We start from the raw sequence: 13,668 nt of genomic DNA, 5'->3' as shown, positions 1-13,668 counted from the left end.
TCCCGGTTTAATGCCGGTTCACACGGTTCTACTCCGGTTCGTTTCCCAACCGATTTTTTGGTTGTTTCAGACCGGCTTGGGGTCCGGTTCCCGGTTCTATTGGTCTAACCGGCCGGTCCGGTCCGGTTTTTATAACCATATTTTTAAGCGATATACTAATGAGTATTAGATCCTCTCATTTTAAAAGTGAACTGAAGCAATACTTTTTTTCCTTTTCAAACTAAGTCTCTATTTTAAAAGTGCATTTAAACATGATTTCTACACATTTTATTCTCATGTTAAAGAGGGAGAATCTTACATTCCCATAAAGATGGAAGTTATTTCTCACTAACACCTCCTTCCGCTATATATTTTTCATTTTTATATTTTTTAATTAGATAATTTAAAAAAAATTCCTAGAAATAATATATACAAACAAAATAGAAAAACGATTTTCCTAGTAATAAGATTCCCAAAAGAGATCATTCCTTTTTTTTTTTTTTTATCATTCTAAGATTTGAATTCTTTAAAACAAAGTTCATATTGGGCTTCTATTTTTTGTTTACTCAAGATTGGGCCTCAAATCTCAATACAAGAAATATACTACACTGTTTGACAGAAATAAAAAACAATGTTCTGAAAAAATAAGAAAAAGAAGGAAGCATGAGCATGATGTCTCTCTGATCGTGTTTCATCATCCTCCACCTCAAGCCAAAGCTACCCACCGTTCCAATCTCAGGTTACCTCAATTCTTCTTTCCTATTCGGTTTTTTCTTTTATAATTCTGTTCCCATTTCCATTTTTCACTTGTTGATTTTGTTAGCACTAGCGATCTATGATTCCACACATCATTTTCAACCATTGTTTTTCCAGCATTGATTGAATGAATGTTATGTTTCTGCAATTTGAACATGATTTTATACTTGTTTGATCTGATTTTTGGCTTGATTGTTTCAACAATGTGTTATTTGTAGCAGATTCTGTTTCAACAATGAGTTAAGAATTGAAATAAAAAGTTATAAACTTTCTTAAACTGAGATTTGGTTTTTGGATTTTGAAATCTAATTCAAAAGTAGAAAAATAAATTAAAATTATGATATGTGAATTTGGCATCTGGGTGGCTGCATTTACTTCTAGATCAAACGGGTTGTTAATTTGTAACTTGTAAGATTTTTGGTTTCCACTTTCCACCAATTTATGTTTAGGGAAATTGATCAAACCTTTTGGTAATGAGGCTCTTCAGTTTCAAATGGAAGCATTTGCCAATGTCTATTATGAGGGTTATCTACTTGGTTAGTAATGTCAAAGGTTTGGGTTTCTTTGTAGTACAGGGAAATGGGTTTGTGGACTATATTTGAGGGATTCCTGCTTCTTGCAAATTCTCTAGCAATTTTAAACGAGGACCGGTTTCTTGCGCCTAGACGATGGAGCTTCTCTGATTTATCAGCTGGACAGGCAAAGTCTTTAAAAGCCCAACTTATGGGTCTCATTTATGCAACTCAGTACCTCAGAGTTCCTCTCATAATTCTCAATTCCATCTGCATTTTTGTGAAGTTGCTGTCTGGATGATGCCTAACGAGGTGACATGTCAATTTCTTGCATTTTCCTTTTAAGCTTACTTTCTCGTTGTTTATTACTTTATTATTGTTTTTTTTGGAAAACCAATACTTTATTATTGTTATTAGATCATTAATTGGATCAAATGTCTATTGTTAGTTAAGGAAGAGGCTTTCATATGTTTGAATAGTGAAAGAAAATACGCAAAACTATGGAACGAACATCCCTTGTTAGTTAAGGGAGAGCCTTGAGCTTTTTCTGTTTCAGACTTTCAGTAGTGAAAGAAAATACTAGAAAATAGAACTGTATGCTGATTTTTAAGATAGAATCTCTGTTTTCCCGAGAATAATGTTTGAGGGATTCTGACATTATTTTGGTATGCTATGTATGTACTTCTTATTTATGTTTACATCTGCATTAAGTTAATGTGACACTGATTTTGGTTCATGATTTTAGTAATCGGTGTGGTTTTGTTTTGTACGGTTGTACCCTCCAATTTAATTATTTTATATCAGTATGAAATAACTCTTGGAATGTTGTTTTTTTGTAGTGGTGGTATCAGGACTTGAATCAGCCAACTTTGATAATGTTAAGCTAAGCATGTTGTTCTGTGGTGAAATCAAGCTCGAGTAAGTAAACCAAATCATACATCTCCCTAGTATCTTTGTCTCTTCTATTGCTTTCTCTTACCAAGTTTAGAGAGTATAGATTTGTTTTTCCATATTTAAGGAGAGAATAATGCAAATAGCATGGTCATTTGCATTTCATTTGTTTCTTTGTTACAGATATCTGTTTCTTGAATGATTGCAGGTTCAGCAACTTTTGTCAGATGATTATAGGAAGCCCTCTGAGGTAGTCAAATTTTACGGTAGAACCATCAATTTAAGTATTTCCCATTCTTTGAGTGTATGGGATATTTATTGCCGCAGCGCAAAATAGTGTTCTTTACAGTAGTAGCGTATACAGACACAAATGGAAGATATTGTGATTTGTGACTCTAAGTTCACTGTTGTGTTTGATTTTTTTGAGTATTAATAATGATTTTTCATTTTCCTTACAGTAAATTCTCATTTTGCTTTTAATTGATTCATGTTTCCTACACCAAACTGATGCTGCTAGAGTGTTAAGATTCTTAACACTTGAGCTAGATGGTAAGTTTCTTAATTAGCGCTAAATCTGCATGTTCAATGTTTCAAATTACTAATAGTGGCCAAGAGTGGAAGGTCTTTTCAACAAAATACATTAACACTAACTTCTGCGGGGAAAACCCTAAGCTTTATTCCTTCTCTAATGAAAGCACGCAAAACAACCGTTACAATTACTGAAAGAATGTTAAGAATTAAATCACAAATCAGCAAAAATGTGGTATGTTTTGGAGTCTACAGAAATCAGCCGCAACGCTGAAACTGTTGCTGCAACAGACATGAGGCTAAAGAAAATAATGTTGATCCAGTGCCAGAGCTTTTGGAAGTTTGTTAGTTTGTCCTTCTTTGCCTCTAGATACATGTGGTTTGCAAGGATAAATGTAAGGGGGAATGTGCTGATCGCCCCTGTGAGGCTCATGAAGTCTCCAAGGAATGGAAGGAGAGCCGACACAAATGTATTGAAGGCCAGGTAGCCACCTCTCACCGTGATTCGAAATGACAAGTTCTTAACCTTCATTGCACTTCCTTTGATCCCAAATTTAGTATCCAGGTACTCATACATTGGACTTGCAAATATCTAATAGATGCGAAACAAAGGTCATTAGGTCAGAGAAACAATTTTTGTTAAACCATTTAAGAATGGCAAAGAGTTGACAGGGTTCAAATCCTGCGCGTGGAAAAGTCATTAGGTTCAAATCCTGCGCGTGGAAAAGTACTTACATGCAATGCAATGACTGCTTGAAGAAAGGCTGTGATATTGGCCACAGCTTTCACCCAGACAGGACCAGACACATTATTCAACAAATAGGCTGATGTAGAAGATCCAAAGGCCCAGTAGCCTGTGAAGACAACCAGGTACAATGGTAGAACCCCAACAGTAAACTGAAAGTAAAGAGCTTTCATCATGTTCTTATGAACTGGCTCCCTGATTGTTGCCTGTAAGTTATACAACAAAATAAAACTCAATTTCTAAAGCAGAGAGATGTGGAAGAGTATTCTGTATCCATGTAAAAAACTCTATTATGATTTAACCTGTATCTCAGGAAGCATGCCAGTGTTGTATGCGAAAACGAGATTTGCAGATGCTCCAATTGTTGTGAACACTTTAGTTGCACCATCTCCTGAAATGCTGTAATCTCTAGGTGGTGATTTTAGTCCTGATCATGTTCTGCTGGTTAGTTCACGGTCACATTAAAAATGTAAAGAAAACTCAAATTGAACAAAATAATATTCAACAGTAACAATGTAAGCATAGTGATGAATCATTGTTCTCAAATCAGGAAACATCTGATTCTCAATATTGTTGTCAAATGTTTATGTAGTGCTTATAAGCTGCAGTGGGGGAAATTTATATTCTTTTGCTGGTTCCGAGAAAATTTCTTATGTTTGCATCACATAACTCCTAACTCTGATGATAAATTAACAAGTAAATTGTTGAATTTTTGTTTAAAATATCATATTTTACTCTGACATTTGGACTGCTCAACTGTGGAGCCTTTATTGTACTTAAAAATATTAGGTGGACATGAGGATTAAATTGAGAAATTAATATAATTTTGAACTACTACATGGATATATACATAAGAATATATTCTCCTCTATCTAAATAAATTAATATGTACTAAAAAATCGACATGTTTGATTACTCTTCCAGATAAAGAAGTGGATTCATAAGGACAATTGATTTAAGGAACTGATGGAACTTACTGAAAAAGTTATTATATGATCAATGTGCATGGAAAGACATAACAATGACCTATTACCATCATTAAGCGATAGCACAAATGCTATCACAATATATGCTAAGCTGAAGAGTGTTGAAACTCCCAACCAAACTCCAAGAGCTGAAAGATGTGGAATACAAATGGCAAACATCGCACACACCACTCCAGCTACGATGATACAATATGGAAGCGTCATCTTCCCATCATCACTAAACAGAACATAAGTAGCCTGCACAGCCCAGTGAACATGAAAATGGTTTAGTCAAGATTCTTAAACAGACAAAATTACTAGATAATAATTTATACATGATTGCAAAAGTATCATCACATGACTACATGAGGAAGAAGTCACCAAGGAGAAAATGCAATTTTAATTGAATTCTCTGAAGGTTTACTTGGTTCTAAGTTTTCTCTTACTTTCAAGGCTGAACCAGCCAAAATGATGAAGCCAGTATTTATCATGAAAAGATTGATATACTGCAGAGCCCAAGTGAGAGAATATGCTTTCCTACCTGCAATAAAAAAATGAAATGAACATCAGCAGCAGCTGCAGCAAAATAACATGACAGGGTGAAAAAGTGAAATTAGGATCTATTTTCCTTTTTCAATTTTAATTACAAAATAGTCACTGTTTTTTTGAATTTTTTTAATAACTTTTGTAAACTTTTTACTCATTACTTGCATGAAAAGGGAGTTGCAAGAAAATTGTAGTTTAATTTGTGTAACATGTATTCTCCACCAGAGGTTATCCTTTCAAGCCGACAACATCAACATTATGGTGAGAGTAGTTCTCCTAGTGAATTTTTTATCATACACAGACTCAAACAAGAGACGAATCAAGCATGTACCACCTCATTGATAGAAATTTGTAGTTAGAAACAGACCCTGTTTGTCCACTTTATATAATTGGCCTCACCATATATGAAACCAGCAAGATCTCTGTATCTAATGTGCCTTTTCCCTCCATATTCATGGAGCCTGGCAACAAGAACATTTGCATAGAGTGATATTCCACAAGCAAGAAGCAGACCAACTACGCCGCCGGTCCAACCCAGCGGAACCATGACGGTGCCGGAATATCCAAGCACATAAGCACTGTTGACTCCGGTGGTGAGCACAAAAGCCACCTGCAACCATGAATCTGCAAACAAAAACATTAAAAAAAACATAACAACAAAAATCAAAGGATGTTAATTCCTGCAGAAAACCATTGATAATGAACACAAGTTTGATTCTCAATTTCAAATAGAAACAAGTTTCACGTCAAGCACAATTCAATTGTAGTCAAAGGAAAACACAATAAAACAAGATGAATTGAATAAAAAACGTTACAAAAAGGCAAAATTCAGATAGAAATGCAAGAGGGTAATTCTAAAAAAGCGTTTTCTTTGTTCTTCCATAATCATATGTCATGCATGCAAATTGTTTGTTAAAAATCCACAATGAAATTGTGTAGAGAATGTTGGAAACAAACCGCTGCTGATTTGATGAGCGGTATCTGGGACTTCAACATGGTCCTGGTTCTTGGCATAAACCTTGTTTGAATCATCATTTTCTCCTGTTCCCATTGTTGTTGTTTGATGATGATGTTGTTGTTGCTGGGCATGCAAATTGCAATGCAGGGTTGCACACTAAGATAGATAGAGATAGCTAGCGTGCCTTGAACAAAGGTTCCAATCCCTCATTCCTTTTTATATATAAAACCAAAATTTTGTTGGCTGTTTGGCCACAACTAAAGAGAACCGGCCAATTTCACCTCCCTTTTTAGTATTAAAACATGGTAAATGCCAAATCAAAATATCTTCACTTCAATCATTGGTTTTTCCATTTTCATTCTTTTATTTATTCAATTTTTGTTATTATTATTATTATTATTATTACTAATTTACTATTATTACTTTTTTCAAGGTGGCTTACACATTTTTAGATTTTCTTAATACAGAAAACTAAAAAAAAATTCATCATTCTTCTTTTTTCATGGAAAATAAGAGAATAGTGGTAGTTTTTTTTAAAAGAGTAGTGATTTCTTCAGTTTCTTTTACATATTAATAATGATATTTTTCTATCTATTTTATTCACTTTTCTCTATCAGTTATTTAGTGATTTATTATCTTTAATAATCACTTCCTTTTAAAATTGTTATTAAATGATAACTTAAGTTGTAAGAAGTCCAAGGTTCAATCCCCTAGAGGTTGCAATTTATATTTTCCGATATACTAAAAAAAAACTTCCATCTAAAAGTAAAAAGTGAAGAGAAATTTCAACCTCCATCTAGCTTCATCTCTTTAATTTCTAACGATAATTAAATTAAGTATACTTTTATAAAAATTAATCTTATAAGTGATGTGGGTCACATTAAATAATTAAAATAATTTAATATAATGCACACATGCATATACACTGATCTTTGCTTTTAATTAATCAAAATAAAAAAGGTAAACTAAAAAGATTAAAAAAAAATAGTGTTATGAATGTAACTTAAATTTAGGGTCATCATTATAAAACAAACAAAAATTACTATTTATTTTTCTTTTAATGTTGTATGTTTTTTATTTGTAAAATGACGAGACCAAGGACTCTCCATCCAAAAAAGAGATCTTGGCAAGTTTGGTTGTGATGATGTGATAGAGAACAAATCAAAGACCACTTGCTGTGACAGTGACAAGTGAGAACAGAAGCTGAAATTATGGAATGAAAATCACAAAGCAAAGCAGAGCAAGTAAAGTTATCAGAGCATCAGATCTTAAAATAATAAGATTCGAATCTTATTAGATTTTATTATTGGAGGTATCCTACATATGACATGAGATCTTAGCTTAGCTCACTATTATCAAAATAAAAGTGAAATTTTAAATAAAATAATATTTTTTTTCTCACATTCAATACTAGAATCAAAATAAATAATATAAATGTATTGAGTATTGTAAGTCCAACTAAAAGTAAAGTAAGATTTCAAACAATTGGAGCGAAATGTGCATCGGGACCTTATGAGCGCCTTAAATCCTATGTGGCAGTACATACCCACAAAAAGTGAGTCAAGTCTCAAAATAAGAACCTCTTGTTGGAGATGCTCTTAGGTCCTACGCAACTTCACAACCTTCAGCTACTATAAAACACCCTCACTCTCCCTCTACGCGTGTATATCTCGTTTTCTTTCCCCTTTTCTCTTCTCTTGTGTATTTATGTTTAGCTTGTCCAAAGCCACTCGGACCGAAGCGGATCAGAGCAAACCAGCTGTTATTTACTATTTGGGCTGGTTTAATTCAAAATCAGGGTTTGACCGATTCAATTTTAAAGTTCATATGAGATTGACTAGTTAGTTTCGGTATGTGTTTCGGTCTGAACGAACTGCACGAAGTAACTATGTTCATAAAAAACAATCCATGCCTAATTTATATGCAAATACTAGTCTTAAACTCTTACTAACTCCTCACTCGAAAACCTCTTTCTTTTCTCCACCCCAATCACCCACCCTCCTCCTTCTCCTCCCTCCCACCACAACCCCAATCACCCACCCTCTTCTTTCTTTGACACCTAGAAAACTGAGAACATGAAGGTGGCTGGCCGTGGCAATGATGTGATGGTGTGACAGTCGTGCCCCAAGGGGAGATAGAGAGGATGAGGCTCTGGTGGACAAACAAAACAAATTAGATCCAAATCACCAGATCCAAATCGAGAAAGGCACAACATTTACCAGATCAAGATCCAGATCAAGAGAGGCACGACATAAAGGGGTTTCTGAACATCAAAACTAACCGAACAAGATATAGGTTTCCTCCCCATCTACCACCTCGCCCTCTTTCACCGTCCTGGCTAGGAGGTCGCTTTTGTCTACCTCAGAATGCAATTTGGTTATTTCTAGGCTCACCTATGGTTCTAGCCTCTAGGTTCCTCCATGCAGTTCCTCTTTTATTTTGTTATGCTATGATTTTATTGTTCAACTTTTCTATTGGAAATGGAATATGAAATTTTAGTTAAAAAAATTTAGTTTTCTTCCTTCTCTTCTCCTTTCTCTGTATTATTTTGCTCTCAAGATGTCACTCTTGGTTACCGTCTAACCGGCCTGACGCACTTGCAACCCGCAAAATCCAAGATACGGCCAAATCGAAGACATGAACGGTCGGTGGCGGTTCTGACTGTGTGGTTTTTTCACCCGAAAAAATCTATATCAACGACCCGATACCGCCCAAAATCGTCCGCCGGACAACCTTCTATTTAGTGAATTAGGTTAGCGTGTATATGGTCTCGGGTGTATAGTCCCAATGTGTTAGTGTAATGTGTGTGTCTTTGTTCGTGTGTACTCCATCCAATCCTTAATATAAAAACCAAACAGTTACTTCACACTTTTAAAAAAACCAAAATGCATTGAAGTTGTTCTAAAATTTTATCAACTTTCCAAATTTACCTATAATCCACTTTCTTAAATTCTATGCATCATGATTATATTATATATATATATATATGTATATATACATATATATATATATATGTATATATTATATCCAATTTACCCCTTTGTTAATATTTTAATCTTAATTTTAACTTAAATTTAATTTTAACACTTTGCCTTTAATTAACCAAAATAAAATAAGGTAAACTAAAAAGAAAAAAAAATATAGAAGGTAATTCTTTGGCTTTTAATTAACTCTGTTATTTTAAATTGAATTTTAACACTTTGCCTTTAATTAACCAAAATAAAATAAGGTAAACTAAAAAGAAAAAAAATATAGAGGGTAATTCTTTGGCTTTTAATTAACTCTTTTATTTTAAATTGAATTTTAACTTTTTCTTTTAATTAACTCCTTGGCTCATTTTTTAGAGAGGGTAATAATGCATTTGAATTTTTTACTAAGTTGGGAGCTGTCTACAAAGTCCTCTCTTAATTTTCCACTTTGTTTCAAATTACATATCAATGAATTCTTAAAGTGCTTACATAACCTTTAACAACCAATTTGAAATGGTGTGAATATTATTCATAGGGGCTCTATTGGAGTGCCTGCCTCGTTGAGGCTTTAGTCTCTTCTTTTCTTTTGCTATGCTTTATGTACAAAAGAATACAAACTTTTCAAAAAAAGACTCGGATATGATAGAACCCATCTAAATGCCTTTTTGAGTACTACTTTGGATGTAAGCCTTCAATTAGCTCAGAGAGCATATCGGCCTAAATTATTATGCTTATTGTTATGTTATTGGGCAGGAGCATATATGAACAATTCGTACGATGGAAAATGATTTACCAAAACGAATTGCGGGGAACAACAATTTGGCTTTTGATGACACAAAAGAGCACCACCATTACAATCTTTTTTAACTTTTCTTTCCTTTTCTTTCCTTTCTTTCTTTCTGCTAAAATGTTTTATATTAAATGAATCATATACTTGGAACTAGATTTGATGAACTGAAACTGTTGTTGGGTGTAAAGGCTGTAGAGAGCTATGATAAGCATTTGGGGTTGCCAACGATTATTGGTAAGTCCAAGCATTGTATTTTTCAATTTGTCAAGGAGCGGGTTTGGAAGAAGCTCAAGGGATGGAAGGAACGTTCCCTCTCCCGGGCGGGAAGAGAGGTTCTCATTAAATCTGTGGTGCAGTCCATTCCTTCCTATGTGATGTCGTGCTTCATCCTTCCGGATGGTCTGTGTCATGAGATTGATAGCATGATTAACAATATTTTTTGGAGTGGTGATGCCTCGTGAAGGGGTCTTCATTGGATGAGTTGGGGAAAACTGTGCCGATCCAAGATGGATGGTGGTCAAGGTTTTCGGGACTTTAAAGCCTTTAACATGACTCTTGTGGGTAAGAATTGGTGGCGAATGCACCGGAATCCGGATTTATTGCTTTCTCGTGTTTATCAATCTGTGTATTTTCCTAGGGGTGATTTGTGGAATGCGAGGAAGGGTGGCAGGCCTAACTATGCTTGGTCCAGTTTGTGGAAGACGAGGTGGCTCTTTGACGAAGAGTCGGTGTGGCGAGTGGGGAATGGTAAAACTATCCGAGTTAGTGACAACCGTTGGCTCCCCCAAGGTAGCCCGTTGGTTTACCGCGAGGAGGAAGCATCCACACTTGGGGTGGTGCATGTTTCAAACCTTATGCTCCCTGGGAGAATGTGTTGGAATGCTGATCTTATTAGACATATCTTTTGGCCTCCTACAGCGGAAGGAATTCTCAAGATTCCTCTACCTATGGTGCCAAGAGATGATGTGATGGCGTGGCCGCATACTATCAATGGGGAGTATACCTCAAAATCTGGTTATGTTGTGGCTCGAAATAAAGTGTTGCATGGCACGTCGTCTTCCTCCTTGGCTTTGCAGGTCCCCCCGGTGGTCTGGAAGGTGCTATGGAGTACACACACGCTGCCTAGGTGCCGAGAACTTATATGGAGGGGTTGCTTGAAAATCCTCCCTACGCGTGGTGCCCTTTGCTCACGGGGTTTGGACGTGGACGATCTCTGTCCCTGGTGCGCGGTGCAGCCTAAAACAGCAGCCCATGAGATATTTTTTTGCCCAGTGGTTAAACGCTGGTGGTTCGCTTCCTCGTTAGGACTCCGACTGGATGATGAGATGGAATTTCATGAGTTTGTGGCGGAATTCTTCAGCAGAGCGGATGAGGGATGCATATCCAGATTTTGTGAGCTTTGCTACATCTTCTGGGAGGCGCGAAACAGGTTGGTTTTTGATGGTGTGGTACATGATGGAGTTGTTGTTTTCGCGAGCTGCCTCGCTTGCCAGCCCACCTCTAAGTGCTTCTCATGTCCGAGTTCAAGCGGTGTCCCCCCCCCCACAGGTATGGCAGCGACCTGGTCCAGATATTATTAAGGTGAATCTTGATGCGAATTGGGTGCGTACAGGAGCTGCAAGCTTCGGGTTTATTGCTAGGAACGAGAATGGAGAGGTCCTCGCAGCTGCCACGAAACCAGCAATGGCGTGTTTATCTCCTTTGTTGGCGGAAGCGGAAGCTTTCAGGTGGAACATGGGTTTAGCGTTGGAGTTGGGCTTCCGCGTGGTGATGATGGAGAGGGATTGCAAAGCTCTTCATGATGCTTGGTTCAAGAAGGACAAGGGCTGCTCTTATTTATTTTCTGTTATTTCTGATTGTAATGACTTGGCCTCGAGTTTTGCCTCTTTTGGTTTTTATTTTGTTCGTAGAACTGGTAATAAGGTAGTAGACCTTTTGGCGAAGCATGCTGGTGACTTTGGTGATTCGGTTCGACGAAGATCCCCACTTCTTCATGCCGTTTGTCCTTGATGATGTAAGGGCATCAGTGCCTATTTGATCTTTCGTTTAATATTACTATCCATTTTCAAAAAACAAAAAAAAAAAAAAGAATCATATACTATTGATTATGTCCTCGAATGATAGTTTAAATGGTAACAGTTATGGGACATATGAGTTGAGTGTGAGAAATCTAGAAATCAATCTCTGAAAGGTACCATTTATCTTGTCAATGTAAAAAATATATATGCTATTGAATATCAATGTATGCAAGTCCTTGAGTGTTATCAATTTTTGAGTAAATGATTGGTGGTGATTTGTTAGTGGTATGAATTGGAATTTCCCTCTCGTTCTGTTGGATATTATATAGAAGTATTATCATCGTCGGATATATTCTCAAGTTTCTATTGGTTCTGAGTAATCACTTTTTGGTTGTTGGTCAAGTTTTGAGTAATCATTTCAAAGTTCACACTAAAGATATTCCGACCTGGCACTCTTTTTCGTTTGGGGTTTCTTTAAATATGAAAATGACATATTATTCACTTAATGACAAATAAAAAAAGTTGAAAAGATTCTAATAAGATTTTTTTTTTGAAAGTAATAAGATTTGATTTAAAGGTATGAAAAATGTTTTTAGAGACCGATATCATTTAGAACTCCAATAAGTAATGACTGATGAGTGTTGGATAGCATTTTGACAACATCATATCCTATCATATATTATATATTATTTCTGAAACTAAAAAGTCGCAACTTTGACGGTATCACCCTCTTATTGTATGTTTTTCTTCATAATTTTTTTCTCTCATACATTATAGTAGGTAGATGATAATATCATATGTATATTTTCTTATTTTTTTAGTAATTTAAATATTAAATAATTTCATATTTTGAAAAATAATTAATTTATTAATATTTCATTTAATAGTCATTAATGATATTAGAATAATGAACAAAATCAATTGTGACTTTTTCAAAAATAACTACATTTTTTTTTTGTTACAAATGGAAGATAAACTACGGTATTAATTTGACATTTAATGGTTTTTAAAGACATTAGAATAATTAATAAAAGTCAATTGCGATTTTTATATCATTAATTTTTTTTAAGATTTAGTTCTTTTTTATATTAGGACAATTTATATTTCTATATATTTCTCTTCTCAAAATGTATACTTAAATGAGTTTAATTTTTATGCAAGAATGTGAGAAAATCTCTCTTTTTTATTTAATTTCATTAATTGACGTGGCACATCATTGAAATCTGATTGGTTGACGGTGTAAAAAAACTTTACACCGTCGACGCATCATCATTTTTCTCTACTTAAAAACGCATACTTTTTAATAAGAATTAATTGATTTAGGGATTGAATAATAATGATATAATCAACTTTTGTACAACATATGAACTCCGGTCACATATACAATATTACAAGTTTTATCTATGAGACCCATATTTTTTTTCTCATTTTTTCCTATCACTTCATCTATAATATATCCCACTTCTATCTCCTATATTTCTATCTCTTTATTGGGTGCGGTGGAGTTGGTTCTAGACCACTACTTCCAACAGGTGATCATTGAAATGAATTCCTTAGAGGCGTTCAACTTGGCTCATGCAGTGTGGAAGCCTAACCATCCTTATGCGGAAGTAATTCATCATATTGGTCAAGGCATTGTAGCCCATCCAACATAAAATTAACCCATGTCTCTAGAGATTTCAATCAGTAGTTGATTGGCTTGCGAGTGCGCTCTTAATGTTACTTTTTAGGGTTCACATTTTTCCTCTTTGTTTGGTGGGTGCCACCGTCTCCTTAAGTTAGATATTGGGGATGACTTATCCTCTTGACCTTTTGAGTCGGGTGCCTAGCTAGTTGCTTCCTTTCAGGGCTTTGTCCCGTCATGTAACAAAAAATTAATTAAAATATGGCTGGTTAGAATGAGGTGAATCTTGACCAAAAAAAAAAGAATGAGGTGAATCAATTATTTTCCACAACATTATAGCTTAATAACATATTGTTGATATATATATATATATATTTTATAAGAGCA

At 35.1% G+C, this 13,668-nt stretch overlaps 2 protein-coding genes and 1 long non-coding RNA gene across 3 annotated transcripts; 2 read left to right on the top strand and 1 right to left on the bottom strand.

The window, feature by feature from the left end:
- The first annotated feature begins 1,734 nt into the window (after positions 1–1,734).
- On the top strand, positions 1,735–2,600 carry LOC130722340 (uncharacterized). Its single transcript, XR_009013898.1, has 3 exons — positions 1,735–1,912; positions 2,087–2,165; positions 2,347–2,600. It is a non-coding gene; the product is annotated as an uncharacterized LOC130722340 (long non-coding RNA).
- A 160-nt stretch (positions 2,601–2,760) lies between these two features.
- LOC130722339 (proline transporter 2-like) lies at positions 2,761–6,087 on the bottom strand. Its single transcript, XM_057573034.1, has 7 exons — positions 5,880–6,087; positions 5,322–5,546; positions 4,823–4,917; positions 4,445–4,634; positions 3,714–3,838; positions 3,402–3,617; positions 2,761–3,258 (listed from the first exon to the last, which is right to left on the bottom strand). Exons 1-7 carry the CDS (start codon positions 5,971–5,973, stop codon positions 2,881–2,883), a joined length of 1,323 nt encoding a protein of 440 aa, XP_057429017.1. The 5' UTR covers positions 5,974–6,087; the 3' UTR covers positions 2,761–2,880.
- A 4,058-nt stretch (positions 6,088–10,145) lies between these two features.
- LOC130724935 (uncharacterized) lies at positions 10,146–11,649 on the top strand. Its single transcript, XM_057576203.1, has 2 exons — positions 10,146–11,169; positions 11,252–11,649. Exons 1-2 carry the CDS (start codon positions 10,146–10,148, stop codon positions 11,647–11,649), a joined length of 1,422 nt encoding a protein of 473 aa, XP_057432186.1.
- The last annotated feature ends 2,019 nt before the right edge of the window (positions 11,650–13,668 follow it).

The sequence above is a fragment of the Lotus japonicus genome, chromosome 6, assembly GCF_012489685.1.
Source record: "Lotus japonicus ecotype B-129 chromosome 6, LjGifu_v1.2".
NCBI classification, from domain to species: domain Eukaryota; kingdom Viridiplantae; phylum Streptophyta; class Magnoliopsida; order Fabales; family Fabaceae; genus Lotus; species Lotus japonicus.
Note: the sequence above shows the minus strand (reverse complement) of the source record. Positions and strands in the feature narration are given on the sequence as shown.

Excerpts from the sequence above, each read along its gene's own strand:
- LOC130724935 (XM_057576203.1), top strand. The coding sequence starts at position 10,146 with ATGGATGGTGGTCAAGGTTTTCGGGACTTTAAAGCCTTTAACATGACT. Across the intron at positions 11,170-11,251 it reads CTCATGTCCGAGTTCAAGCG|GAGCTGCAAGCTTCGGGTTT; the intron begins GTGTCCCCCCCC and ends GGGTGCGTACAG.
- LOC130722339 (XM_057573034.1), bottom strand. The coding sequence starts at position 5,973 with ATGGGAACAGGAGAAAATGATGATTCAAACAAGGTTTATGCCAAGAAC. Across the intron at positions 4,918-5,321 it reads TCTTGCTGGTTTCATATATG|GTAGGAAAGCATATTCTCTC; the intron begins GTGAGGCCAATT and ends TTTTTATTGCAG. Across the intron at positions 3,618-3,713 it reads GCATGCTTCCTGAGATACAG|GCAACAATCAGGGAGCCAGT; the intron begins GTTAAATCATAA and ends TATAACTTACAG.